This window comes from Trichosurus vulpecula, chromosome 8, assembly GCF_011100635.1.
Source record: "Trichosurus vulpecula isolate mTriVul1 chromosome 8, mTriVul1.pri, whole genome shotgun sequence".
Classification (NCBI taxonomy): domain Eukaryota; kingdom Metazoa; phylum Chordata; class Mammalia; order Diprotodontia; family Phalangeridae; genus Trichosurus; species Trichosurus vulpecula.
This window is the reverse complement of record NC_050580.1, coordinates 266,144,049-266,170,002: the sequence shown is the minus strand read 5'-3', so window position 1 is coordinate 266,170,002 and position 25,954 is coordinate 266,144,049. Positions and strand designations below refer to the sequence as shown.

Here is a 25,954-nt window from a genome sequence, read left to right as displayed (position 1 = left end):
GTAAGATATTGTAAGGACTATGAAGAGCAGATGAAATCATGAGTTTGGGAATTTGTCTTGAAAAGGAGGGACATTTCTTCCTCCTTGAAAGGAAAAACGAAACAGAAGGTGAGTAAAGACATCAAGATGAGGGGAATGGAGGGAGTGTGTAGTTCATGGCCTCAATCTTCTTAGAAAATAGGAGATACGGTCATTTATCTGAAGATATCAAGGGGGCCGTGTTTGTAGCTAGGAGACTCGAAGAGCAAGAAAAAGGTTTAGAACAAAGTCCATTAGTAATAATAATGATGATAATGGCCATTTACATAGCTCCTCAAAGTTTGCAAAGCACTATCGGTTACATTCTTTTATCCCATTTTATAGACAAGGAAATTGGGACAGAGGTTAACTTGCTCAGGGTCACAGGGCGCGTGAATCACAGGCCTTCCTGACTCCAAGTCCAACACTGAGCTACTCAGCTGCTGCTGTGGCAGGTTCCATGGTCAGAAGTAGGACTAAAGTGTTCATTGGGTTTTTCTGCTTTTCAACTATGCCTTCCAGGAAGTCACTCAGTCAATAAGGATTTATTGAGGCACCAGCCTAGCACGTTCTAGGGATATAAAGAAAGGCAAATATGTGGTCCCAACCCTGGAGGAGCTGAAATTCTAAAGGGAAGACAACAGGTAAAGATACAGACATGTAAAGGGAAGGTAATCTAAGAGGGAAACACCAGCTTCCCTGCACTGCACCAGCAGCGGGAGTTGGAGGAAGGGACTACACTACTGGGGATTGATTATTTATTTAAGGTGGTGAGTTCATTTAGAATGACAAGATACAGTTGATCAGTGTCATAAAGTTTAACCAGCTGGAGAATGTCCTGAAGAGGGCAACTAGAATGGCAGTGGGTTTGCAAAGAATGCTATTTGTGATTCAGCCTACAGAAGAGAAAGACGACTTAGGCAATGCAAGATTTGCCTGCTCCGCACCTCAAAGCCTCTCTATATTTTTCACTCATCTTTTTCTTTGCTCTGATCCTAGGAATGAAGTGGCCCTTCTCCTTGTCAAGGTTAACTCTTCTACCTGTGCTTTTTGGTTTTTAATCAATTTTTTAAGAAATAAAGATCTGCCTTCTCTCCCTCTGTACTCCCTACCGCATTGAGGAAAAAAAGAAAAACAAAATCCTCTATTACAAACATGTATAGTCAAACAAAACAAATTCCCAGGTTGGCCATGTTAAAAAAAAAAAGTCTCCACTGAGTCCATCGCCTCTTTATTTGGAAGTGGATAGTTTATTTCAACGAGTCTTCTGGAATTGTGGTTAGCCACTGTGTGGATCAGAGTTCCTAAGGCTTTCGAAGTTGACTGTTTGGAACCAAACTCTTCATCATTTCTTAGACCACTGCAGTATTCCATCACATTCATGTGACTTATTCAGCTACTTCACAATTGATGGGCACCCTCTCAGTTTCTAATTCTTAGGCATTACAAAACAGAGATGTTTTATTTTTGTACATGTGGGTCCTTTTCCTATGTCTTTAACCTCTTTAGGGTACAGACCTAGTAGCGGTATCACTAGATCGAAGAATTACGCATAGAGTAATAGTTTTGGGGGCAGTTCCAAACTGCTTTCCAGAATGGCTGGGCCAGTTCAGAGTAATACTAACAAAGTGTTTTCCCACAGCCTTTAAAGCATTTGTCATGTTCTTCTTTTATTTTTTGGTCAACTTTGCCAATCTGCTAGGTGTGATGTGGGACCTCAGAGTTGTTTTCATTTGCATTTATCTAATTATAAGTGTTTTAGAGATCTTTTTCATATGGCTATTGACAGCTTGGATTTCTTTCTCTGAAAAGTACATGTTCATATGCTTTGGCCTTTCATCAACTGGAGAACAGCTCATATTCTCATGCATTTGAATCAGCAGCCTATATAATCTTAGAAATATACCTTTATCGGAGAAGCTTAATGCAAAGTTTTTTCTCCCTTGTACCTGCTTCTCTTCTAATTTTAGCTGTCTGTGCAAAAAGTTTAAAATTTTATATAATCTAATTTACCTTCTATAACTCTATTTTTTGTTTGGTCATGAAATCTCCCCCTATCCAAAGATACAACAAACAATTTCTTCTTTGCTCCTCTAATTTGTTTATGTCGCCCTAATGTCTGAGCCACGTAACCATTTGGAGTTTATCTCGATATGTGCTGTGAGTTGCTGGTCTATACCTTGTTTCTGCCAGAATGCTTTCCAATTTTCCCAACAGTGTTTTCAAATACTGAGCTCCTTCCCAAATAGCTGGTATCTTTGGGTTTACCAAACACAAAATTACTGTGCTCATTTGTTTCTGAGTGTCTTATTTGTGCTTCTGACTTCTTTAGAAGCCTGCTCCTTCATTCTCATCTTCAATATATCTCTATCTACTCTCTTCTTCAATGAAGCCTTATAAACTTGTTAAAGCCTCTCCATCTTTAAAAAAAACCAAACACCTCTCTTTAAACCTGCTACTCCATCAAATTATTCTGTATCTCTCTCCTTCCTTTTATTGCTAAAAATACTAGTAAAAGTAACATACACTGGCTGCCTCTTCTTCCTTATTATTTGCTCTCCAAAGGTGCCAGTGATCTGGTGGTTGGATCTGATGGGTCATTTCTAAATCAACCCCTCCTTGATCTTTCTGCAGTTTCTGACCATGTTGACCATTCTCTCCAGGACAGTCTCTCTTCTCTTGGCTTCTGAAACACTGCCCTTTTCTGGTTCTTTTTCTACCAATCTGACCTTTGCTAGTTACACTTCTACCATGCCCTAAGCATCTCCTCCGATGCTTTGTCCTGGGCCCTCTTATTTCATCTTTAAACTTTTCCCCTGATCTCATTGGCTTCTGTTAAGTTTAATTATTACTCTACACTGATGACTCTGACATCTCAGAGGAGAGGTACTCAAGTCCTCACAAAAAGACTATTTACTCTAAGACTGTAGACACTCCTAATAATAACGGTTATCCGGGTTTTCCTGCCCAAAACAGACTGAAAGCAGCTAAGCGAAAGCAGGGCCAGGGCACATTCTGGGGAAGGGAAGCTGGGCTGTTTTTCAGTCCGGTCAGACCCTTTGTGACCCCATCTGGGGTTTTCTTGGCAGAGATACAGGAGTGGTTTGCCATTTCCTTCTCCACCTCATTTTACAGGGGAGGAAACTGAGGCCAACAGGGTTAAGTGACTTGCTCAGGATCCCAAAGCTGGTGTCTAAGCCCAGGTTTGAACTCCTTATTCCAGGGCCTGAACTCCACCCGCTGTGCTACCTAGATGCTCTATCCAAGGTATTGATCATTTACTCTTTACTTGATAAGGCCGGTGCCCCGTGCCATTTTGTTTATCCTCCTCCGAATAAGCCAAAACGTGGTTGTCAAGGTCCCTTTGGTGACATGGGCCTGCATGCTGCGCTCCAAGAGAACCAAGCCCGTCAGAGATTTGGGTCCGGTCACTAACCTATTAACAAGTTACTAGTCTCTACGTGGTGGAAAATGGGCAAAGCACTTAAATATACACAAATCTCAAGGTCATGGGGCACAGTCCAAGATCGCACCTGAGGAAGGCTGAAATTCTTCCTTTTAGAAATTCTTTCCAAAAATTCCCAGCTTCTTTTAAATAATTACCCTTAAGGGGCTAAGACCTTAAATAAGCCATCGCAGTAGCCAATACTCAGAGACACTGAGCCAGTTACTTGGGGAGGCCCAGCTGACAGATCATTTTGCTAGGGCGTGGCTGGGGAAGAATGGAAGGGGCAGGAAAATGAGGATCAGGGAGCCCGAGGTTGGGAAAAAGCGCTGGATTTGGAGTGAGATAACTTGGGTTCAAACGGTGCCCTCCGCTGTGGGTAACCAAGGGCCAGTCCCGTGACTTCTGGGCCTCAGTTTCTTCATCTGTAAAACGCAAGCTTTGGGATTGCATGGCCACGGATCCCATTTAAAAATGGTGAGTGATAAACATTTATCAATAAACATTGGTGCCGGGGATACAAGGAGTGCCAAAAATGCTTTGGAGAGGTGGCTAAAAGGGAGCTTTTAGGCAAGTCGCAAATACCGTAAAAATCTTATCTGATTTATTCAACAGCGCTGGGGGAGAGCGCAGCCCCCTCCCCGGCCCGCCAAGCCTCAAAGATCTAGGGCGAACACGCCAGCGCCCATGCCCGCAGCCCTGACTCTGAATGGCTAGGAAGCCAAGGAAAGGGCAGTGCTGAGGGGACGTCCGGCGTGGCACCGGGCACCCGGGGCAAAGAGAAAAAGGAACTTTAGAGGCGGCCTTCCTTTTCCCCCTCCCACGTGCCGCACACGAGCCGGTCACCCTCAGCAAAATCCCCTAGACCAGACCAAGACACGGGGGGGGGGGGGTGCAGTAAGATTACCCTCCCCCAAAGAGCCGGAACCGCCGTCCGTCTCAAGTCCGGGGGGGAAGGAATCAGACCGGTCTCTAAGGCCAAGGGATCGAGCTCTGGCCGCTGCCCCTGGGTTACTCGCCAAAAGACAGACTCCCAAAGGCCCTTAACGGAGAAAAAACTGGCACAGGCTAAGAATGTGAGAAAGAGGGAGGGACAGACACTGTGGGGCGGCGTGAGCTACGCGAGGAATGCCAAAGAAATGTCAGGAATCCGGGGCCGGCGGAGGAGCAAAACCGGCTGAAATGCGGCCACTGGCAGCGGCGTCCCAGCTCGGACCGCAGGGTTGGGTGCGGGGAAACGAGCTTACTCGGGAAGGCTGCAAGAGTTAAGTCCCCCGGTCCAGAGTTTATCGCGCGCCTAAAAGTGAGAAGAAGAGCCGCCGGTAACAGGGCAGCGAGCGAAGCCCGGGAGCCGAACTGGGCCGGCCGGGCGCGGGGGCAGGGGAGACCCGCAGCTCCTCCCACTTCGAGTCTTGGCCCCTCCCTTCCTCAGTGCGCTTGCGCGGCGGTGGAGCCGGACTCTATTTGGCGATGAGATTTGCGGCAGCGGCACCAGCGTTGCTTACCCAGCATGCCGCGCGGGGGCGACGGCTGTACGACTACCCCTTTCCCTCCCCCGTCCCCCCACGTTACCCTCCTTTCCCCCTCCCATCCGCCCCCCCTCCCTCCAGTGAGTGAGTGAGACGGGCAGATGGAGGAGGGACTGTAATGGCGGCGGCCGGCAGCTCCCTGCTCTGACCCGCGGCAGACACTCAGCAACGACCCCCTCCCCGCCCCTCTCCCCGCGGGCCGCCGCCCAGCCGCCCGCGCGGGGCCACCTTCCTCCTCCTTCCCCCCCGCCCCCGGCGGTCCGCGTTTCCCCCCGCGCCCCGGCTGGGGCCCCTCACACAATGGATGAGCTCCCGGGAGGAGGCGGCGGCGGCCCGGGGATGGCAGCCCCTCGGCAGCAGCAGCAGCAGCAGCAGGGGCCGGGGGTTAACATGAACCTACAGCCGGGAGTCGGCGGAGCAGCGGCCGCCGGCGGGGGCCAGCCAACGGCGGCGGCGGCGGAGGGCGCGGGCCCCTCTGCGGGCCCGGAGCTGTCCCGGCCGCAGCAGTACACGATCCCGGGCATACTGCACTACATCCAGCACGAGTGGGCGCGCTTCGAGATGGAGCGGGCGCACTGGGAAGTGGAGCGGGCCGAACTGCAGGTAGCCGGCCGCGGGACCCCGGGGGTGGGGGGGGTGGGGAGGACGACGGGACCTCGACGGGTGGGTGGAGGGGGTGGGGCCCGCGCGGGGATCCCGGGCCCGAGGGCACCGGCTGGGCGAGACGTACCTTGGGGGGCCCGGGCCGAGGAGGAGCGGCAGCGGCGGGGCCTGGCGGGGGTCCCCCGCCCCCTCCTCCCTCCCGCGGCGGGAAGCCTTCTCCGCGGCCCTCACTGGCTGCGCGGTGCGGGCTTCCTCGGGGCAGCCATTTTGGTTTCTAGCATGGCGGCCGCCGGGGCTTCTCCGGCGGCGGCGCCGGCCGGGCTGGGGACCCGTGGCTCCGGGACGGTCCGTCCGCCGAACCCCGGGTGGGGGAGGTGGGTTGGCGGCCGGACGCGCGCGCGACGCCCGCCTTCGGCCCTTCGCCCCTCGGGCCAGAAAGCCCGGCCCGAGATCGTGCCCGGCTCTTCCTCCTCCCCTTTTCTCCTCCTCCAAGCAGATCCTCCCCCCTCCCCCAACTGCCCTTTGACAGCTGCCCTCCCCGGAGCGTCCCGGCTCCCTCCGAAAAGGATTTGAAGTTTTCACCCCCCGCCTGCTGAACCTCGCTCGGGGGCCCGGCCCGCCTAGGCGGTGTCCCCTTCCCCCCTCTCCCTTTGGGTCCCCGCCGTGCCTCAACTTCGGGCCAACTCTTGAACTCTGGGATAGTGAGTGATTCCGAAGCGCCTTGAGCCCGCTTCACTTCTCCCCGAGCCCCCAGCGCTGTCTTCCCTCCGTCTGCTGCTGGTTGGAATAAAGAGCGGTTGTGTGCCCATTTCAAGCTCTGCTTGGGGGGGGGGGGGATGGAAAACGAAGCGCGCTCGCTCACCCTCAGACTGGGAAGAGCTCGCGGGGCAGAGCCCGGGGTTGGCGGCTTTAGTGGCATCACCAGCGTTTGCTTTTAAGCCCCTCTCCCAGACCAGTTTAGGGCTGCCAGACCGCGCTGCACCTGTTCGGGTTTTTTGACAAGAATACGTTTGGTTTGCATGCAGCGCTGTAGTTCAGGGCACGTGTGCGCACTAAGTAGTTATGGGAATAGAATGTGGAGGGCGAACTCCCCACTTAAAAAATCTCTCCTCGGATACCTAAATCAGGCCAGGAACGCTTTGGAGCCAATACGGGTTTTTTTTTTTTTTTTGGTCTTATAAATAGTGAAGTCACAAAATAAGGTTAATGATTTTTTTTAAAGTGAAAATTATAATTCTGCTTTTGAAATTGTCTTTGTCAAGTCTTAGAAAAATAAGATGAGATTCATTCGATACCTGTCAGCTTTTTTTTTTAACTTTTGTGGATTTTATCTCTTATTTGATACAGTATTGGACTTTAAAAACATGACATTTTTAAAAAAGTTTAAATTATATTAACAACGGTTACTGTCTTTTATACCTTGGGGGTGTTTTTAATATGTTCACATGATACATGGTGCGTTGTGCATTTTTAATGACTTATTGAAAGTTTGTAGTGGCCTACAAATAATATACACTATGGACCACACAGTTACCCGTGTAAGTGGACTAATCATTTAGAAAAGGGTTTTTAAAAGCACCTGTGTTGGAATTTGGATTTATTTTGTTGCATTATACTATGCTGTCCGTAAGTATGTGACCATAGTTTGTATAGTGTGGTCGATGGGTTTGAAAGGGAATGAGGAAGAATTATTAGGTATAAATCATTGGTTCCATTTTTGTGTTGATGGTTTTGAAATGCAGTAATGCAGCGGAAACGTTGACTAGCGTATTTTATAAGGAATTAAGCCTGGGATTTGTATTTTAGGACTTTTCTGAGTAAGAATTTCATTAGTCACTCTCAAACCGTAGTGTAACACAAGCAATAGAGTTGTTACTGGTTCACTAGTGGAGTTCAGTTAGTGATGCTAATCCTACAATGTCTGTCTGGACTTTCTCTTTTTGGTGTTCCTTTCCCCATGCAACAACCTATCTATGCTTGCCTCTCCTGGGAAAGTCTTGTCTATGTCCTCTTGTAAATCCTGCACAGAGGACTGTCTTACCTGTATGTCCTGGGGACCTTCTTCTAGAGTTCTTCACATTGCTAGGTCACAAGGACCCTGGGTGCTCATCATTAGAAGAATACAGTATTGTTCATTTAAAAGATGCATTTTAATTAAGGAAAAACTGTCACCAAAAGCAGTGCAACCGATTCTGAGAGCTGGTTACTGTTAATTTGCACAGTATTTCCAAAATAAATGTATTAATTGGACCAGTTTTATGGATTATCCGCCCACGTCCTTTCTAAGGGAGATTCTTACTAGCCAGGAGGCTGTAGTGCTGTGGAAATAGCACTGGATTAGAGGGCCTAGGACCTTAGTTTGAATCCTGACTCCTGCTTTCTGCTTCTGTGACATTGGGCAAGTCATTTCCCCTGTAAAGGCCTCGGTTAGAAGTAGGAGGTTAGATTGTTTACTCAAAATTCTTTGATCTTAGGATTCTATTGCTAATAAAATTAATATGAGCAGAATGGTTTTGCATTTACCAGCTTACTTTTTCAAGACAGCATAACTTCTGTTTCTAAGCCATAGGCATTGTTAATGTGCTACTTTTGGGGCATAAAAGTTCTTATTGTATTTAACAGTTTTTGAAAGTTAGTAATATTTCTTTCAGATGTAAAGTTGGATTACATAACTAGTTACTAGCTTCTTCAATTTTACAATTAGCCTATTGAGTTTTTTTTATTTGTTTTTATTGACATTTACCAATTGTGTTTTAGAATGTAAGTGTGTGGAAGAATTTATGTCATTATTTTAATGAAGTGTCAGTGCATTTCCAATTGTAAATTTATTTTTTCTAATTTATTACTTATTTTAATCATTCTTTCCTTTTTAAATTTTAAGGTCTAAATTGTCTCCCACCCCTCCCCCCCACCTGCTGAAAAGAAAATCAGTATAATATCAGTTATCCATATGAAGTCATAGAAAACATTTCAAAAAAAAGGAAAAAAGAAGTAAGAAAATTATACTTCAATCTGTACTCAGTTCATTAGTGCTCTCTGGAGTGGCCTAGTATTTTTTCACCATTGAGTCCTTTGGAATTGTCTTGGATCATTGTATTGATCAGGGTAATTAACTAAGACTTTCATAGTTATAATATTGCTGTTACTTGCTAATTGTAAATTATATCACTTGAATAAAAACCTAGTATATATATGTATGTATGTGTGTATAGGTATGCATTATATATGTGTCTGTATGTATATATATTTTTCTAGAAATGTGATTCCTTGAATTGTACATTATTGGAAGTGTTAATAAAATTATAAATGCCCTGAACTCAGATAAATTGTGTGGTAACTTTAATATGTGAACTTTTTCCTCCTGACTCTGAAAAAGATACTATGAAACTTAGGTATTGGTTTATTTTCTGTGGACAGGAATTTGACCTAAGTCTGTTTTGGAATCACCGGGTTTATTGTGAGTGTGTATATACACACACACATTCTCTCTCTCTCTCTCTCTCTCTGTCTCTCTCTCTCTCTCTCTCTCTCTCTCCTCCTCTCTCTCCCTCTCTCACACACACACACACACACACACACACACTCTATTTACTTAACCTCTGGATATGTTTTATCTGTGGAACGATAGCTCCTTGAGGGAAGGGATTGCCCACTTTTGTATTGATATTACTGGTACTTGGCACTTTTTCCCCCCCCCACTCAGACTGGCCCAGTGATTTAAGATTTCAGAGGTGTAGGGTACTCCCTCTACTAATGCAGTCAAACTTTGTTCTGAAACTCTGAAAGTTTCAGAGGTGCTTGGGCCATTGAGAGGTTGTGACACAATTAATTTATTAGAGGCTGTACTTGAACCTAGGTTTTCTCACACAGAGGTTAGTTCTCTACTTACTGTACCACTCTGCCTTCGGCATATAGTAGGTACTTAATAAATACTTGCTTGCATGGTGGGTTTCATTGTATAGTGGGTTTCATTGCAGAATTACCAAGTTGATCTCGCTCCCAAGATAGTCACTGAAACATACAAGCTACATTTGGTTGTTAATATTGGACTTCTCTAAATCAGTTTTGAAATAGCCTCTTTAGCTGGGCCTTATCTTTGTTATACAGCTTTCCTTTTTCCTTAACTTGTAATTCCTAATTTTGTATTCTCATGTGGTATATATGTGTTTCTTACAGTTTTTGTATGTGGTGCATGTATGTGGCTTTGTCTCTGTCTTTAGTACTTCTGGAATCTGTGATCCACATCTCTTTAATGTCACTTGGTCACTTAACTAGTACAAATTATAAACCCCTACATGTTTTAGTATTCATTAGTTACTGTGACTGAAAAAACTAGTCCTTTTACAAGCTGGTGGTGACCTCCAAATTTTTCTAGGCTTATTCTTAGATGAGAAATACAGCCTATATACTTAATCTTATTAATTTTTTATCCATTAATGCCTAAATACAGTACTTTGCATATAGTGTTGACACTTAAATGTTCCTGTGGTTTGGGTGAGTGGATGATGAAATGATTCAAATTTTGAGGGAGGGATTATGGAAACTGAGGACTCAGACTTTGGATTTGGTGATTAGAAAGTCATTAGTAACTTTTGAGAGAACAGATGTCATGATAGGGATGGCAGTTGGATTGTAAGAGATTGGTGAATAGATGGACCAGACATTTCAGGCAGTGATTATATTCCTTCTCTTAAAAGAAGTTTGGTGGCTTGTTTGTTTACAACGTGGCTAATATGAAAATGTTTTGCATGATTTCACATGTGTATAATTGATATATTGCGTGCCTTCTCACTGTGGGGGACTGGAGAGAGAGAGAGAATTTGGAATTCAAAATTAAAAATGTTTAAAAAATATATAAATCATACATTGTTTAAGAAGTTGGTGAAGGGGAGAGAGGAGAGCACAGTTGTCAAAGTAAGGGAATTCAGGATTAAATATGTTAGAGACAGGCAGCTAAATGACTCAGTGGATCGAGCATTGGGCCTGGAGTCAGGAAGACCCCGAGTTCAAATTCAGTCTCAGACTCTGTGACCCTGGGCAACTCATATAACTTGTGTTAGTTTCCTTAATTGTAAAATGGCTATAATAAACAGCACGTACCTGCAGGGTTGTTGTGATGATCAAATAAGATATTTGTTAAGTGCTTAGTACAGAGCTTGGCATGTCTGTAGGTGCTATCTAAATGCTTATTCCCCCACCCCTTAACGTGATTGAATTCTAAAGTGGATACCTGGAATGAAAATTGACATGATCGAGTTGAAGATGGTATGGATCTTGCAAGGCCAGATCATTTTGAAGAATCGTTATTTGGGGTTATTTTGAAGAATTATTATTGTTTTTATTTTTGTTGTTTGTTGCTATTGTTTTGGTCTGCACTTGGGATAAAAAGAGAACTCCTGATGAGGAAACTCTAATTTTCAATGCAGATAGGCATCTGCTCTTCAGTGTATAGACCTCGTTTCCCTGGGACAATGAGAAGTTAATTGATCCACCCAGGGTCACACAACCAGTTTGTATCAGAGGTTCTACTTGAGGCTAAGTTTTCTGTCTCTGATGCCAGTCCCCTTTCCCTTATGCCAAACTTGATTGCATGTTAAATCTTTTCCATTCCTGTTCATTTATCTACTAGTTTTCACTGAGACCTGACTCCTTTCTGATGATATCCTCCCTTGTCGTACTTTTACTTATTCCCCCCAGTTTAGGTCCAGATGGGAAAACAGGAGTACTCGTTGCTCCCTATTGCTCTCTTACCATCACTTAGTGCCCTCTCTTTCTTTGAGGTCCCCTCATCCGTATCTACTACCCAATCAAAATTCTGGTAAGTATACTGACATCTAGGATGTTTCCTCTCGTCAAAAAGTTGTTTCCCTGGCTCATTTGTTTTTTTCTCTTTTTCAACTCCTGCTCTCATACCAGGGAATTCCAGTGTACATAAAACCCAAAATACTGTGGTTCTCATTGATTGGCCAACTATAGGTCTTTGGCCAAGCCCCTCTTGGTCATTGTTTAGGTGCTGATTGGCTCAGAGTGAATGTAAACAGCAATTGTTTCTGTTTTGGCCAGAAACCCTGAGGGTCTTCCCCTCCCAGATTGTTTTTTGGGGGGGACTAACCAGTAATCACTGAATGGGCTTTGCCTTAGTCAAACTGAAATCTGTTAAAGACCTTAGCTTAAAAAGACCAAGGTCTCCACCACTGTCCAGGGCCATTTCTAGTCATCTTGATCTGCATCTTGCTACAGGACTCAAATGGCTCCAGAGGAGAAAGTGAGGCTGGTAATTTTGCACAACTCTCCCTAACTTAAGTCCAGTTCACTTGGGTGTCATGGCATTCCCGTAATCAAGGTCCTCTTCAAGAACAAAGGACAAGGACAAAAAACAAACAAACATGGGAAAAAAACAGTTTTATCTCAACAGTTCTATCCTCCTAGTTCCCTAACTTACTCATTTTCCATTCCACTCTTCTTCAGAGACACCCAAAAATGATCATTCTCTTGATCTTGCCGTCAGAAATGTACCACTTTCATGTTCATAAATTCCTAAATTTCTTATCTGATCACAAACTTAGCCTTCTGTCTTGCAACTTGACACCTTTTTCTTTGTTCTTATTGTGGCAAGTAGATGGTGCATTGGGTAGAATTCTGGGCTTCCAGTCAGGAAGAACCAAGTTCCAGTTCAGCCATGTACTTTCTGGCTCCATGAGCCTGAATAAGTCACTCAACCTCTGTTTGCTTGGAATGACTGTCCCCTCTTCGTCTCTGCCTCTTGCCTTCAAATACTAGCTAAAATCCCCTTCACTAAGTAAGAAGCCTTTGTTGATCCTCTTTAGTTCATTCCCTCTGTTGACGATCTCCAGTTTATCCGGTATATATCTTGTTTGTATGTAATTCTTAACATCTTGTTTCCAGGTAAGACTGTGATATTTGAGGGCTAGGACTGTCTTTTGCCTTTCTTTATATCTTAGTGCTTAGCTTAGAACCTGATTCATAGTAGGAGCATAGTAAATATTGTTGATTGACTGCCGCACTGGGTCTCAGAAGAATCATTATTTAATGATCTATTTATTTTACCTTTTTAGAAATGTTTCATAAGTAGGCACTAAATGAGGTCACAGAGAGCCAGGGATTTATGTCTTAATGTTCTGATTTCTTAGATGAGTTTTAAGAACTTTTTTTGCTACAGTTGTCACCTTACTTTTTTGAAGATAAGTATTGTTTCAAACAAGTATTTCAAGCCCTTTCCAGGTCTCTTATGGTTCTATGACATTGGGCCTCAACGTTGTGGGGTTTCCAGAAGTTCCTGTAAAGATTATATTGTAGGATTAAAGAAAATCATATTGGAGTTAGTAGTTAGTGTTTGGTCAGTCTAAGGTTGTAGACTTCCTGCAGGAAAAGACCATAGAATCTAGTCCATAGTCTTATTTAGCAGAGGGCCAGAGAGACTTACTCATGGTCACATAGCTAGTGAAATGTAAGTCTTCTGACTCCTTGTTGTGTTCTTTTTCCTGATTTTTCTGAGTTTTTAGTTTCTAGATGGATCTTGTTTGCATGTTTGGGTACCAAAAAAAAATACCTGAACTGCAGTTTTATAAAAGCAAATGCAAGATGATTGCTTCAATTCAAAAAGAATTTATGTGCCAGATCATGGACAAAAAACAAAACAGGCAGTCCCTGCCTTCAGGAAGCTTTAATGTATTCTTTTTAATAATGTCAGTTCTGGCTAAAAGTATCTCAAGAGTATCTGAGATAAGGCCATTATTAATTTCTCAGTGATTAAATATGTGCTTCATTTAACTTGGATTTGTTGATAAATTGTTCTAGTCATGTCTGACTCTTTTGGACCCCTTTTGGGGTTTTCTTGGCAAAGATATTGAAGTAGTTTGACATTTCCTTCTCCGTCTGATTTTACAGATGAAAAGACTGAAGTAATCAGGGTTAAGTGACTTGCTCAGGGTTCCAGGCTAGTAAGTGTTTTAGGCCAAATTGAACTTAGGTCTTCCTGACTTTGGGTCTAGTGCTCTATCCATTGTGTCCCCTAGCTACCCTTAAGTTAGATACTTGAACTAAAAAAAAATCAGGTCAACTGGTTTAAAAAATAATCAGAAGAAATAATGAACCAGTGCATAGTATATAAATCATAATTTTTAGAGATAGAAGATGCTGGCAATCAGTTCTATTGTTGATAACAGTAGTACGTGTTTTTTGGTACTTTACAATTCACAAAATGTTTCCCTTACAATAGTCCTGTGAGGTGGACACTGAAAGTAATATCAGGTTACCATACAGTGCCTTATAGCTAGCTACTGAGTGGAAGAATCGGTACTTGAAACAAGTTCTTTTGATGCTGAGGTCTATCTTTCTGTTATTATTGTTATAAATATACTCATGTTGCTATCTAGGAATAAACAATACTGGTTGGGAAGCCAGGAAGGTTTTAATTACATTTATTCATTCTGAATAAACAGATACATCCCCTGAACAGAGTATAGGAGAGTATAAGGACTCAGACAAACACTAGTCCTTTTATTGACTCCCAATTCGAATCTCCTGCCTGACTCTTCATTGGTCAGATGCCACCCCTGACTGCCTAAGTCATGCCTTCCTCAAATGGCTTGGTTAAGCATGTGGACAAGCTTCTAATCTTTCACCAGATCAGAAGCCCCCTAGATCACAGCTCTGATTAGAACCAGTCACCTGGCTTACATTCTGCTAAAGGGGGAGAGGGGATACTTTCAACTCTGTGGAAACAAAATTTCTTCCACCATTACTCACGATTTCTTCCTCTTTTATTCACATTTTTGTTTCCACATCTTTAATAGTCCCTTACTCTCTCTCATGAATTTTTATGCTTAACTATCACCCCTTTAAGTAAATATGGAAAGTGTTGATCGATACATTGACAAATCAAAGGGTCAGTCCCCTTTATAAGTACAGATACAGAGACCCAAAAGAAAACAATAACACAATTGTCCCTTTAATGTTCAAAAGTCTCTTCTCACACGGCTGTCTGGCAGGGAACATCATCGATGAGGTCCTCTGGTCCTTGGTATTTGCTCCAGCCATCTCCAGCACAGCATCCCAGCATCTTCTTGTCCTCTTGTAGGAACCAGCTTTCTGTCCAGTCTTCTACAAAAGTGACCTTAGCACAACTTTAAGTTACCATTTCTAATCCTTATACCCTGGTCATTTTTATAAATTCAAAACTGGAACCATGGCCAACTGTCATGTTTAAGAAGTTTACCTCAGAACCCAATTTCTTATACTTTACATTAATCCATTACTAATTTCCTCACCGGGAGGATTAGATTTCACTGTGGGATTAATAACAGGCTCCAGTACATACATAAGTACATTAAATAATCAATTTTCAACACAGTACATATTAAGCCATAAAACAATTCCAACTCCTAGTCATGCCATGTTTCTTTTATGGCATTGACAAAATAAACCACAAGCCATTCTTCTTTTAACATTACTAATTGTAACAAAGCTTTAGACAAGCATGTTAACCAAATAACAAAATAACATTTTCACAAGCCCCTGACCTAATTGTCTCCAGACTGTTACCAAGAATTAAAGGACCCTAACTTATACAGGAAAACACACACACATAGTACACACACTAGTAACAGACATGAGGCCTAAATAGCTAGTTGTTGTTTGGGCTAAAAACTAAACCTGATGACTCAGTCTTACAGTAACCTAAGATGCCACAATCAGTCATTCAATAGATTTGTTACTGTACCTACAAAACCTTCTGATTATAGAAATTTGCCATTAAGAGATTAGGGAGTTAACCCATAGTAAAGGAACAACATTTTCCCAACTTCATGTCTACTCCAGGAAGAAGTTATGTTAAACTGCAAACTGCATTGAGCCAAGCTTAAAGTCTGCCAGGTGTCAGTTAAGGAATCAAGTCAAGAGAGTCCCACCTCAGCACGTGTGGAAGAGTTGCCTTCTCAACCTTTCCATGAAATCATACCTGCAGTTCATACTTGCCCTTCATAGGACTGCTGGCATCATGGATCAGTGGCTCAGACAGCCTTCCTTGATATTCACACCTGGAGTTAGACTCAGAAAAACAGTCAGTTAACAGTCCCATTAGGTCTTTGAATAGCAAGTTCCAATAATCAGTTTAAGATATGATTATAATTTCACATTGCTAAAGGAACATCTTCAGAGCGAGCCCTCATTAGCTTGCACGTATGTCCACCCTTGTTCATAAAATCTTCCCAGTAAGATCATAAGTTATTGCTCTAACACATTTGCATCAGTTTCCCAGGATTTTTTTTTTATTCTCTAACTATGCCTGTTCTGAAGGAATTAGATATACTTCAAGAAATGAACCGTATAAATATGATAGGCTCAAACACTAACTTCATCTGTGTTTTAGACCATGGAATGAATTCAAATCCAAACCGCCACTATTTAACTTTTCCTGGCAATGCAAAAGTATTCTACAACTTACCTCCCTCTAAGAAACTTACACTGCAGTTCTTACCCCCAAACTAAAGATGTCTCTGATTTGGTTTCAGTAATTAATTACACCATTTGTATTAATACACAATTGCTCTTACATCCCTTTGAAACATTTAAGGACCTTATTCCACATAGATACAAAGTAACTTTAAATCCCAGCCTTAATCTATGTGATAATGATTCAACATTACATTTGTATCTTTATTTCACAAACTTCTTTTTCCCAATGTCTGATTATTCCCATTAATATTTAGAAAGAATGTTACCTATTTACTCAGTCATTTGATTGAAAACAGCAAGATTTCACATACTTGCATTAATCAAAGTTTCCATTTCTCCCCATAAAACCTTCTAGATCTTTAGGTATCACAACTTCACTTCACAATAGTAACAGCCTCTGACAGGAAACTTCTCCTTCTATCACTGACTGCTTGTTTTGATTAGAGACCTGCCATAAGAAAAAGAGCAGCAGCATGTCCACCTGCACGCTCGCTCTCTCTCTCTCTCTCTCTCTCTCTCTCTCTCTCTCTCTCTCTCTCTCTCTCTCTCTCTCTCTCTCTCTGTCTCTCTCTCTCTCTCTCTCTCTCTCTCTCTCTCTGTCTCTTTCCTCTCCTCTCTTCCTCTCCCCCCCACCTTCTCCCCCCCCCACCTCTTCTAATGGCATCTCCCCCAAAGGGTGGGTTCTTTTACATCAGATGGCAAGTTTTACTAATCAAAACTTTACCAGGACCCACATCTCAAATTCTAATTTTATCCTAAAAACCAATCACTAGAAATCTGTTCTGCTGACTTTAAAAGCCAGGTTTGGAGGTCCCCTGGTTTCTGACCCAGCTGTTCTTTCTTTCAGTAAAACTTGCAGGCTTTCCCAGCTTCCTGGGCCCTTATTGTACAAATAGAAATTCCAATAACTGCTGCCCCTCCCCCTTCTTCCCTTCTATCAGGTTGGAAAAGGTAAAGCTCTCTCTTTTTATCTAGACTAAGGAGGGGTGGGGGAGTGGAGGAAGGGAGTGAGGAGACTGTTAAGGACAGCGGTCCAAACAAAAACCTTAGCAGTCCTGAAGGCATCCCAAGGTCTCCTTCCATAGAATTTCCTATCATTCCCTACATCCTGGGTCTGCCGTCACCTTTCCTCACAGTAAGCTTATTTCTCAGACTTCAGGTCCCAACCAGAGACTCATAAAATTCACATGAAGTAGGCCTTCTAAAAGCTATACAAAAGATTTTACAAAATACTTTTTTCTCCTTAAGGTAAAAACATATCTAATTAAACTGGCTTTACCACAATAACAGAGTTTACCAGGCCTTTGAAAACTTACTCAGTAGGAGTTTCACTACAGAAAAGACTTTACACAGGGTTGCTAAGAATTTATGACTAGATGATTGCAAAAATCCTGCCTCAGTTCTTGATTAAGTACAGTTCTTAATCTAACAACATCTAGGTTATAAGAGGAATTGCTTTTCATAAATTCCCGAAGTATTATGACAACTAAATTCCTACATGTCACAAACTGCCAAATTGTCACAAAACTCTTCTGTACATAAATGACAAGAATTAGAAGAGGAGACCTCAACAAAGTCTTAGTTAACAATCTCACAAATGCCGTACGTGATAGCAAAACAGTTTTGACTGGAATTTCCTTTTAAATAAAGACCACAGCTTGGAAGTTCCTTAAGTTGCAGCAATAATTCAATAGAACAGCTTTTTAACCCATTCATCATTTTTCTCTGACAGTACAGTTCTTAACAACATTTAAACCATACAAATGCAATAATGCCTTAAACATTTTTATGTATTTAAAACTACCCATCAAACTAGGTGAATGCATTTCTGAATTATGCGGTACAGAGAATAAACTATCACCCTAAACCATTGTATACATTTCCATAAATAGCCAAGATTTTCAAAAGTCTGCTATGTTATTACTTGTTTGTAACTAAATAGTTTCAAACTATCACATTTTTATCACAACCTCTTTAAAAGATCAATTCATATATAACAAAACTCAGATACCATTTCTACCTCACAATATTTTCTCAAAATTTACAACCTAAAAAAACTCTAAAAATACGATTTAGAAATAAGATGACCTCAATTACATTTCCAGATTATCACATATAGAAGTTACTGTTCCTATTACTTTTGGTATTTATATATTCCCTTAAATACATTTTATTTAGCTGTATATTCCCAGCACTGAACAGCTCTTCTTCTGAGCTAACTGTTGCCTCTGGCCCAGGTATTAGGATTTTTTGCCGGGCCATCAGTGAATTAAAAAAAAAAAGATTTTTATTTCATATCATTACTTGCTTTTATAATTCATCCAGATTTGAAGTTGGTGCCCTGATCCTCACTGGTCAGCTTTCACCAAACCTCACTTTAGGCATTCCAGTTCTTTACTCCTTAGATTAGCTTAGCCAAAATAAAAGGTCTAAGGAATTTGAAAGAGGTGCAGCCACTTCCCTTCAAACAAAAAGCTTTGGACCCTTTAAAAAGTCCTCTAGTCCTCTAAAGAAGATGAGGAGGGAGTGGCCCTTAAGAGCACATCATTTTTCTTTGTGGGCTATGCAGAAAAGTGCTAGGAGAAATCCATTCTCCCCCACCGAGGTCCAAATATTTTGAGAGCACTTTTCCCCATTCTAGGGTCAAATCTTAATTCTCAACCTAGAACAAACCCAGACATGACAAAGCAGCACTTAAGATCCCGAATTGTTCCTGCATCTCTCAGATACCTGACTTAGGCTGTCTATGGCCATTTAGTTTCACCTTTTCTCCTAACTTACATTCCTGGGTTCCCAAGGATTCCAGAAAAGTATTCCCAAGAAGTTAGCAGTCTGAAAGAAGGGAAACTTCCACCTGGGGATACTCGGGCCCACTGGAAACCAGTGGCGTGCCTTCCCTTTTTCCATGGTGAGTTTTTCCTTTTTTTCTGATGCTATCTATATTAATAATCCCACTGATGAGACCCCCAAATTGTTATAAACGTACTCATGCTGCTATCTAGGAATAAACAATACTAGTTGGGAAGCCAGGAAGGTTTTAATTACATTTATTCATTCTGAATAAACAGGTACATCTCCTGAACAGAGTACAGGAGAGTACAAGGACTCAGACAAACACTAGTCCTTTTATTGACTCCCAATTCGAATCTCCTGCCTAACTCTTCATTGGTCAGATGCCACCCCTGACTGCCTAAGTCATGCCCTCCTCAAATGGCTTGGTTAAGCATGTGGACAAGCTTCTAACCTTTCAGCATATCAGGAGCCCCCTGGATCACAGCTCTGATTAGCACCAGTCACCTGACTCACATTCTGCTAAAGCTGGGGAGTGGGGTGGGGGAGGGGGTGATGCTTTCAACTCTGTGGAAACAAAACTGCTTCCACCATTTCTCACACTATGTTTATATTTTTCAGTGAAAATCTATCTCCCTCCTTGACTCAGTGGTTCTGGTTTTACCTTTTGGAACAACACAGTAAGGGAACATTCTTTTCTAGATGACTACACTTTAAATATTTGTATGTTTGTCCTCCCTGACTCAGTCTAGTCTTTGCTTAAGCATCCTCACTTTGTTTTTTTTCAACTGCTCCTCATATTAAATGGTTTCCAGGTCTCTCACCATCCTGGCGGATCTTTTTGACCCAAATAAGTCAATGTTCTTTTTAAATTCTAGTATCTTGCACAGAGTATAAATAAGATGTAAGTCTCAGATTGCTGTGAATTGCATCTGTACACTAAACTGTCAATAACATAGCCTAAAATTCCATTTGTAGCAGGATTATACTAATTGCTTGTATTGAGTTTATGATCAAATAAAATCCCCAGTTGTTTTTGGATGGTGTCCCTGACCTTATTACTTAGGCAATTGATGTTTTTTAACTTAAATGCAGCACTTTATTTTTATCCATGTTAAATTTCATCTTGTTGGGTTCAGCCTTTATTCTAGCCTTATCATTTTTGAATCTGGAGTCCTTCTTCCAGTGGGCTAACTCTCTTTCCCAGTTTTGTGAAATCTGTAGGTTTTCATTTATAAGTTTTATTAACATGCCTTCCATATCTTTGTCCAGATTGATTCATAAAAATGCCAAGCATGGCAGAATCTCATGATTTGCCACTAGTGAGCTTCCTCTGGATCTTTAGCATCAATCCATTTATGGAAATTCTTTAGGTACAGTTGTTTAGCCAACTACTACCCAAGAACCCTATGACTCCAGCATCTCTCTGCAGTCTTGTTGACCCTGGCTCCCCGGGGTTTAATTGTCAGTTCTGGACAGATGATTCACAGATCTATATATCTACCCCCATTCTGTCACCAGATCTTCAGTCCTGTATCATTAGTTGCCTGTTAGACAATTCAGAATGCATGAGACATTCTAGAAATATCTCGAATTTGATATTCCCACCTAACTTCTAGATTTGCTGCTGAAAGCAACACTAGGTTTATCCTTAATTCTTTTTCCTGTATTCCAAATATCCAATTAGTTCACTAGATCTTGCCATTTCTGCCCCCACAATATCTCTTGCATCTGTCTACTCACAGAGCCTACTCTCTTTCACCTAGATTGTTGCAGCTCCACTTCAGTTTATATTCACAGTTGCCAGTTATTTTCCTTAGGTGAATATCCCGTGACTCCTCTATTCAAGGCTTCCTTGTGCTTTTTTGATAAAATATGCACTTTAACTTTTAAATCCCATTATAATCTTACTTCAACAATCTTTTCAGCCTCATCATACGTTACTCCTGCCTCCTGTACTCTTTAATCCAGATGAATTGGGTTTCTTTATGTGACTTTCTGTCACCCTCTTGCATCTGCATTGACTGCTTAATCTCCAACTTCTACATGAATCCTCTCTTGATCCCTCCAACCGATTTTTCCCAATTTTATTTTGTATTTGCATTTTATTTGTATTTGTTCTCTTTATATTTATTCTGTAGTTACAGGTGTGTATATGTGGGGGGGGAAGGGGAAGGGAATAAGCATTTATATAGTGCCTACTGTTTGCTAGTGATTATGTTAAGTGCTTTATAAATATTAGCTCATTTGATCCTTACAACTCTGTGAAGTAGATGCTGTTATCATCCCCATTTTACAGTTGAGGATACTGAAGGAAACAAGTTAAGTGACTTGACTAAGGTCATGTAGCTATTTAGTGTCTGAGGCTGGACTTGAACTTAAGTCTTCCTGACTCCTGGTGCCTCTATTCATTGTGCCATCACTTATCTCCTCATTTAGAATGTTAAGTCCTTGAGCTTGTTTTATTCATTATATTTGTCCCAGTTAGTGCCTACCACATAGTAGATACTTCAGTGCTTATTGATTGATTGTCTCTTAGCACAATTCTAGTTGTTTGTCTTATCCACAGGATCGTGAGAGACTATTTTAAGATGTTTTAGACTTTGCTTAAGCCAAGACTTGTGTCTGCAGCAACATTTGATTATAAGAAAAGATTTGATGGTACCTATCATTTTTGACACAGTCTTACTTGGAACTATCAGCATTATCTTCGTTCTAACATGTATGTTCTTCAAGTAACTTAAGAATCACTCTGTAGCACCAGGAGTGCCATTTGCACCAAAGGGTACCTGTTTCTGTTGATTCATCATACCTGTTCCATCTCTGTTTAGGCTTTGTTCTCTGAAACTTCTTGAAAGAAATTGGAAATCAAGAAGGTGGTGGATGAAATAGGGTTAGACTTACCCTCTAGGCTTCCAGCTGCTGTAAAGATAAAGTTGAAGTCGTGTGGTTAGGCAGTGTCCTGTGGTCAGCTTTCTCTTTGGTTCTTTATCCTGATTCCTTTGAGATCTATCTCTAGGCACTGCCCCCACCCCAGTCCCTCAATAATTTAGGTCTAGCTTAAGATTATAATTTAATGCCCTATGACTTTATGTTGTCTTTTGCCCCTGTGTTTTCATTTCACAGAAATCTAGAAATTTTTTTGGTTTCTAAGCTTTTGAATGGATCCAAAGTACATTTGTTAAGCCTTGACCTACAGGATTCCTTTTACTCTAGTAACTATCACAAAAAGAATTGGGGTTAACTTGGAGTGACTAATTCTTTGTGAACCTGTTTGAGTATAATAATCACTTCCACCTTTGCTGAATGATCAAAAATCATTTTCAATAATGTTTTAGAATTTTGATTGAAATCCATATTAGACATTTCACGGTAAACCCGTGAAGTGGATAAAACAGCTTATATTTACATCTTACAGATGAGAATACTGAAGCTGAAAGAAGTTTAATGTCTCTTTCAAGGTTGCACAGCAAATAAAGTGGCAAAGTAAGACCTGAATCTACATCCTTAGGCTTCATTGCCAATATTTTTTTCTACTACACCATGTTGCCTCTAAGTTTAAAGTGGCTTGGATATTCCTACTATATGTTTTCATTCTGCGCTTTGATTTTTCTCTTAACATATTTATTTTGTAATTGCTTAATTTAAAGAATACTTTATCTTGTGTGTGAAAAGGGGGAGCAAAGTCTGAATTTAAGTAATTTTGACTTTTCTTTATCCTCCATTAACAGTACTGTGTTACTCAAGCCTTGATGTGATCCCTTCCTTTTTCACCTTCTTGCTCTTAGCAAAACCTTGAAAAGTCTTTTAAAAGACATTTTTAACTTTTTTTTTTATTGTAAGGCAAATCTATACTCAGAGCTTTTATCTCCTTGACTGTCTTCTTAGAAAGTCACTTTTTTTTTTACCTTGGTTTTGTGACCAACTTCCATTTAAAAAAAACAAAACAAAACCCAACACGTATCACATTGCTTTGAATAATCATGTTGGTGTCTATAGATATTTCATTTTCTGTTTTTCTTTTAAAAGAGTCTATCCATGGGATCATACTATATATCTTTTCTCCAAGTTCTGCAAAAATCTGCTTCCTAAAGGCTAGGCTAGGTGTCTCAGTATACCTCAGCACTTACCATGAAGTTCAAGATATTGAGGTCACTTCTATATAATTAACCACTTTTTCTTTATTGAGGACAGAATATTTGCATTCTTTATTGCTTCTTTATTGAGTACTGAGTATTTGTATCCTTTATTGCTTCTAGACATCAAATTAATATTTAAAGTTTTACTGAATACAGGAACAATAAGAATCTTTGGTAGAAAATTATTATATGGAAACACCTTATTAGTAACTTAAACATACCTTACGCATAATTTTTAACAGAATTTGATTGTATGGCTTAAATATTAGCTTAAATTTTGTATGCACCCAAATTATTTCAAATTTCAAGGATCTATGACTTTGTTGGTATAGGCCAGGGGTGGGGAAACTGGGGCCTTCTAGGTCCTTGGGTATGGCCTTTTGACTGAGTCCAAGTTTTACAGAACTAATCCTATTATTAAGGGGATTTGGTCCATGAAGTTTGGATTCAGTCAAAGGGTCACACTTGAGGACCTAGAGGGCCACATGTGACCCCCAAGGCCACAGGTTCCCTACCCCTGGTATATGCATTGTCACAACCAAAGTTGTAAGACCCATAGGGTGATTTGAATTGTTTGGGACACAAGAGTTCATTTGGTTGAGCTTGCCTGAATTTAGCTTATCCTTGCATGACAGACAAATATAATTTGTTGTCATGCCAGTTCCAGAACTTCTGTACTGTTGGTATAATCTGAACCCAGTATTACCTCCACCTTAACATAAAGCATTGGGATGGGATTTTAGTGGTGAATACACAGAATCAATAATTTAAAACCAAATTTTTATCTTGAGGAAAACTTTGAGAAGAGATCTCAGAAGTTAAAGCATCATTTTTTTCAATTCCTATGTAAAAAAATTCATTCTAGTTAAAATAAAGGTCAGTGAAACCTGTTCAAGATTGTTATGTCTAAAATGACTTGATTTTGTTTACAAGTCCATATTATACAGTAGCCTTAGTATTTGGTAGTATTTGTCAGTCGTTAAATTCAGGTTAGATGGTGTTTGTCTATGCTCTTGCTTTATACTCGGACTTGGATTTTTAATTGGACCTCTTCCATGACAGTGGTGAACATAGTTGGTAAAGATACTTTGATGATTCTCTTGACAATGGATAATTTTGCTTTATATGCATTTTTGTGTGCATAATAGGTGTAGAACAGGAAAGTAGAGATGTGGTCAGGAAGCATTTAAGTGACCATTTTACAGTTGTTTGAATACCTTGTTTTTAAAATCTGATAAAGAATGTTTTTAGCTAGCACAACCATGTTGCCATTTGGTTGCTAGTATTTAATATAAAGTATTTGTTTTTTAAGGGAAGAAAGTTTTTATGTTTAGTTTCTCTTGCGTCTTTCATCCTATTGTTTGAATGGAAAATACCATTTAATGAACAAATGTGGATTTCCTCTGTGCTTCCTTTTTCTCAAGTGGTTTTACTAGTATTTGCCACATCTTCTTTTTTAGCAAGCCTATGATGTGTTCAAAATATTAGTTAACTTTTCTACAAAATTTTGAGCTATTTTAAAAAGTTTAAGGTTATTGAAATGTTAGAGAAAAAGGTATAATCATGTGCATTAATACTTTAAACAGTATTTAAGATACTTTATTATTTAACAATAGGGTTCAAGTCAAGTCACCAAGCATTTAGTACCAAACACTGTTAAGCACTGGGGGATTCAAAGTTAAGCACAAATAGCCACTCTCAAGGAGTTCCCATTTCTAATAGATGAGGCAATAGGCAAACATATATGTGTGTGTGTGTGTGTGTGTGTGTGTGTGTGTGTGTGTGTGTGTGTGTATGTGTGTACACGTATATGTACACAGAATAAATTGGAGGTAATCAACGGAGGGACTGTACTACTATCAAGTGGGAAGCAGACCTCTTTCAGGGTTCTTAACAATCACCCACAGAGGGGGAGAGGATAAAAAATAATTAGCCAGATAAGTGATAATAATAATGTGTATGTGGAAGATTTTTATCAGATTATTTTAAGGCATAGATAGTTGCAAGTGTGTATCTGTGTCTATTGAATCTGTGTCTGTCTGAAAGGAAAAAGGAAAATTGTTTATTCAATGGATGAAAGGAACCATAAAGATTTTAGCAATTTAGGAAAATTGATCAAATTAAACATGATAAAACTTAATAGAAGTAAATGTATAATTTTGGGCTTTATTATTGATTGTTCTAGAAACCTATACATAAGGGTTTTGGTTAAATGAAAGAGCGGTGTGAATCATTAGTGTGATGTAACTGCCAAAAAAGTCATTTTAGGCTCCATTAATAGTGTCCTTAATACAGCAGGCAGTAATCACATGGTATTCTGTTGATATAATTGGATTATTGTTTCGTTTTGGGCACCACAGGAGCTCAGCAAGAGTAGAGTGACCAGAATGGTGAAGCAAATTAAAACTGTTAGAGATGGAATTAGTTATGTTTATTATAGTGAATATATGATTTAGGAGGGACCTAATAGTTCTTTAAATATTTGAAGGGCTATATGCCCAAGATCTTACTTATTTTGTGTTGCTCCAATGGAGGGGATCTCTTGTGAAATAGTGATTTTTCTTTTCCCCCCAGTTATAGGAGATTTTCAGGTAAAGTCTGAAATTACTTGTTGAGGAGATATCATAAAGATGATTTTTGCTTTGGGTGGAAGGCTACCTATGAAGTCATGTTTAATTGATCTTGAATTCCTAAATGAATACTTAAGAATAAAAGACCATAGTCAGCTTGGATATTACTGATTTTAGAGGAAGATCAGTTGAAAGTTATTGGAAATATCTTAACTTTTAGGGTTTTCCTTTCTTTTCCCTACCCTTCTACAAGATGACTCCACAAGTTTGAGTATTGGAGTGAGTCCGAAGAGACCTGGATTTGAATTCTACTTCTGGCGTTTATACTGTTATAGTCACTCTGATTAACTTGTTTTCTTGTCTTGTAAAATGAAGATAATAGTT

The 25,954-nt window shown here is 40.7% G+C and overlaps 2 protein-coding genes across 11 annotated transcripts in view; one reads left to right on the top strand and one right to left on the bottom strand.

The window, feature by feature from the left end:
* The window catches only part of AP4S1 (adaptor related protein complex 4 subunit sigma 1), a 57,578-nt gene extending 51,521 nt beyond the window's left edge, over positions 1-6,057 (bottom strand). For 6 of the 7 annotated variants that reach the window (XM_036736774.1, XM_036736771.1, XM_036736778.1 and 3 more), the window contains exon 1: positions 5,723-5,796. The gene's annotated coding sequence lies outside the window, so the exon portion shown is untranslated. Of the gene's footprint in view, positions 1-5,722 lie in introns of all 7 variants that reach the window. The other variant, XM_036736779.1, reaches the window with a different exon arrangement.
* The window catches only part of STRN3 (striatin 3), a 106,066-nt gene continuing 85,189 nt past the window's right edge, over positions 5,078-25,954 (top strand). For 2 of the 4 annotated variants that reach the window (XM_036736768.1, XM_036736770.1), the window contains exon 1: positions 5,093-5,595. In XM_036736768.1, coding sequence (XP_036592663.1) covers positions 5,293-5,595 — 303 coding nt within the window. In that variant the 5' untranslated portion in view covers positions 5,093-5,292. Of the gene's footprint in view, positions 5,596-25,954 lie in introns of all 4 variants that reach the window. The other 2 variants (XM_036736767.1, XM_036736769.1) reach the window with 2 other exon arrangements.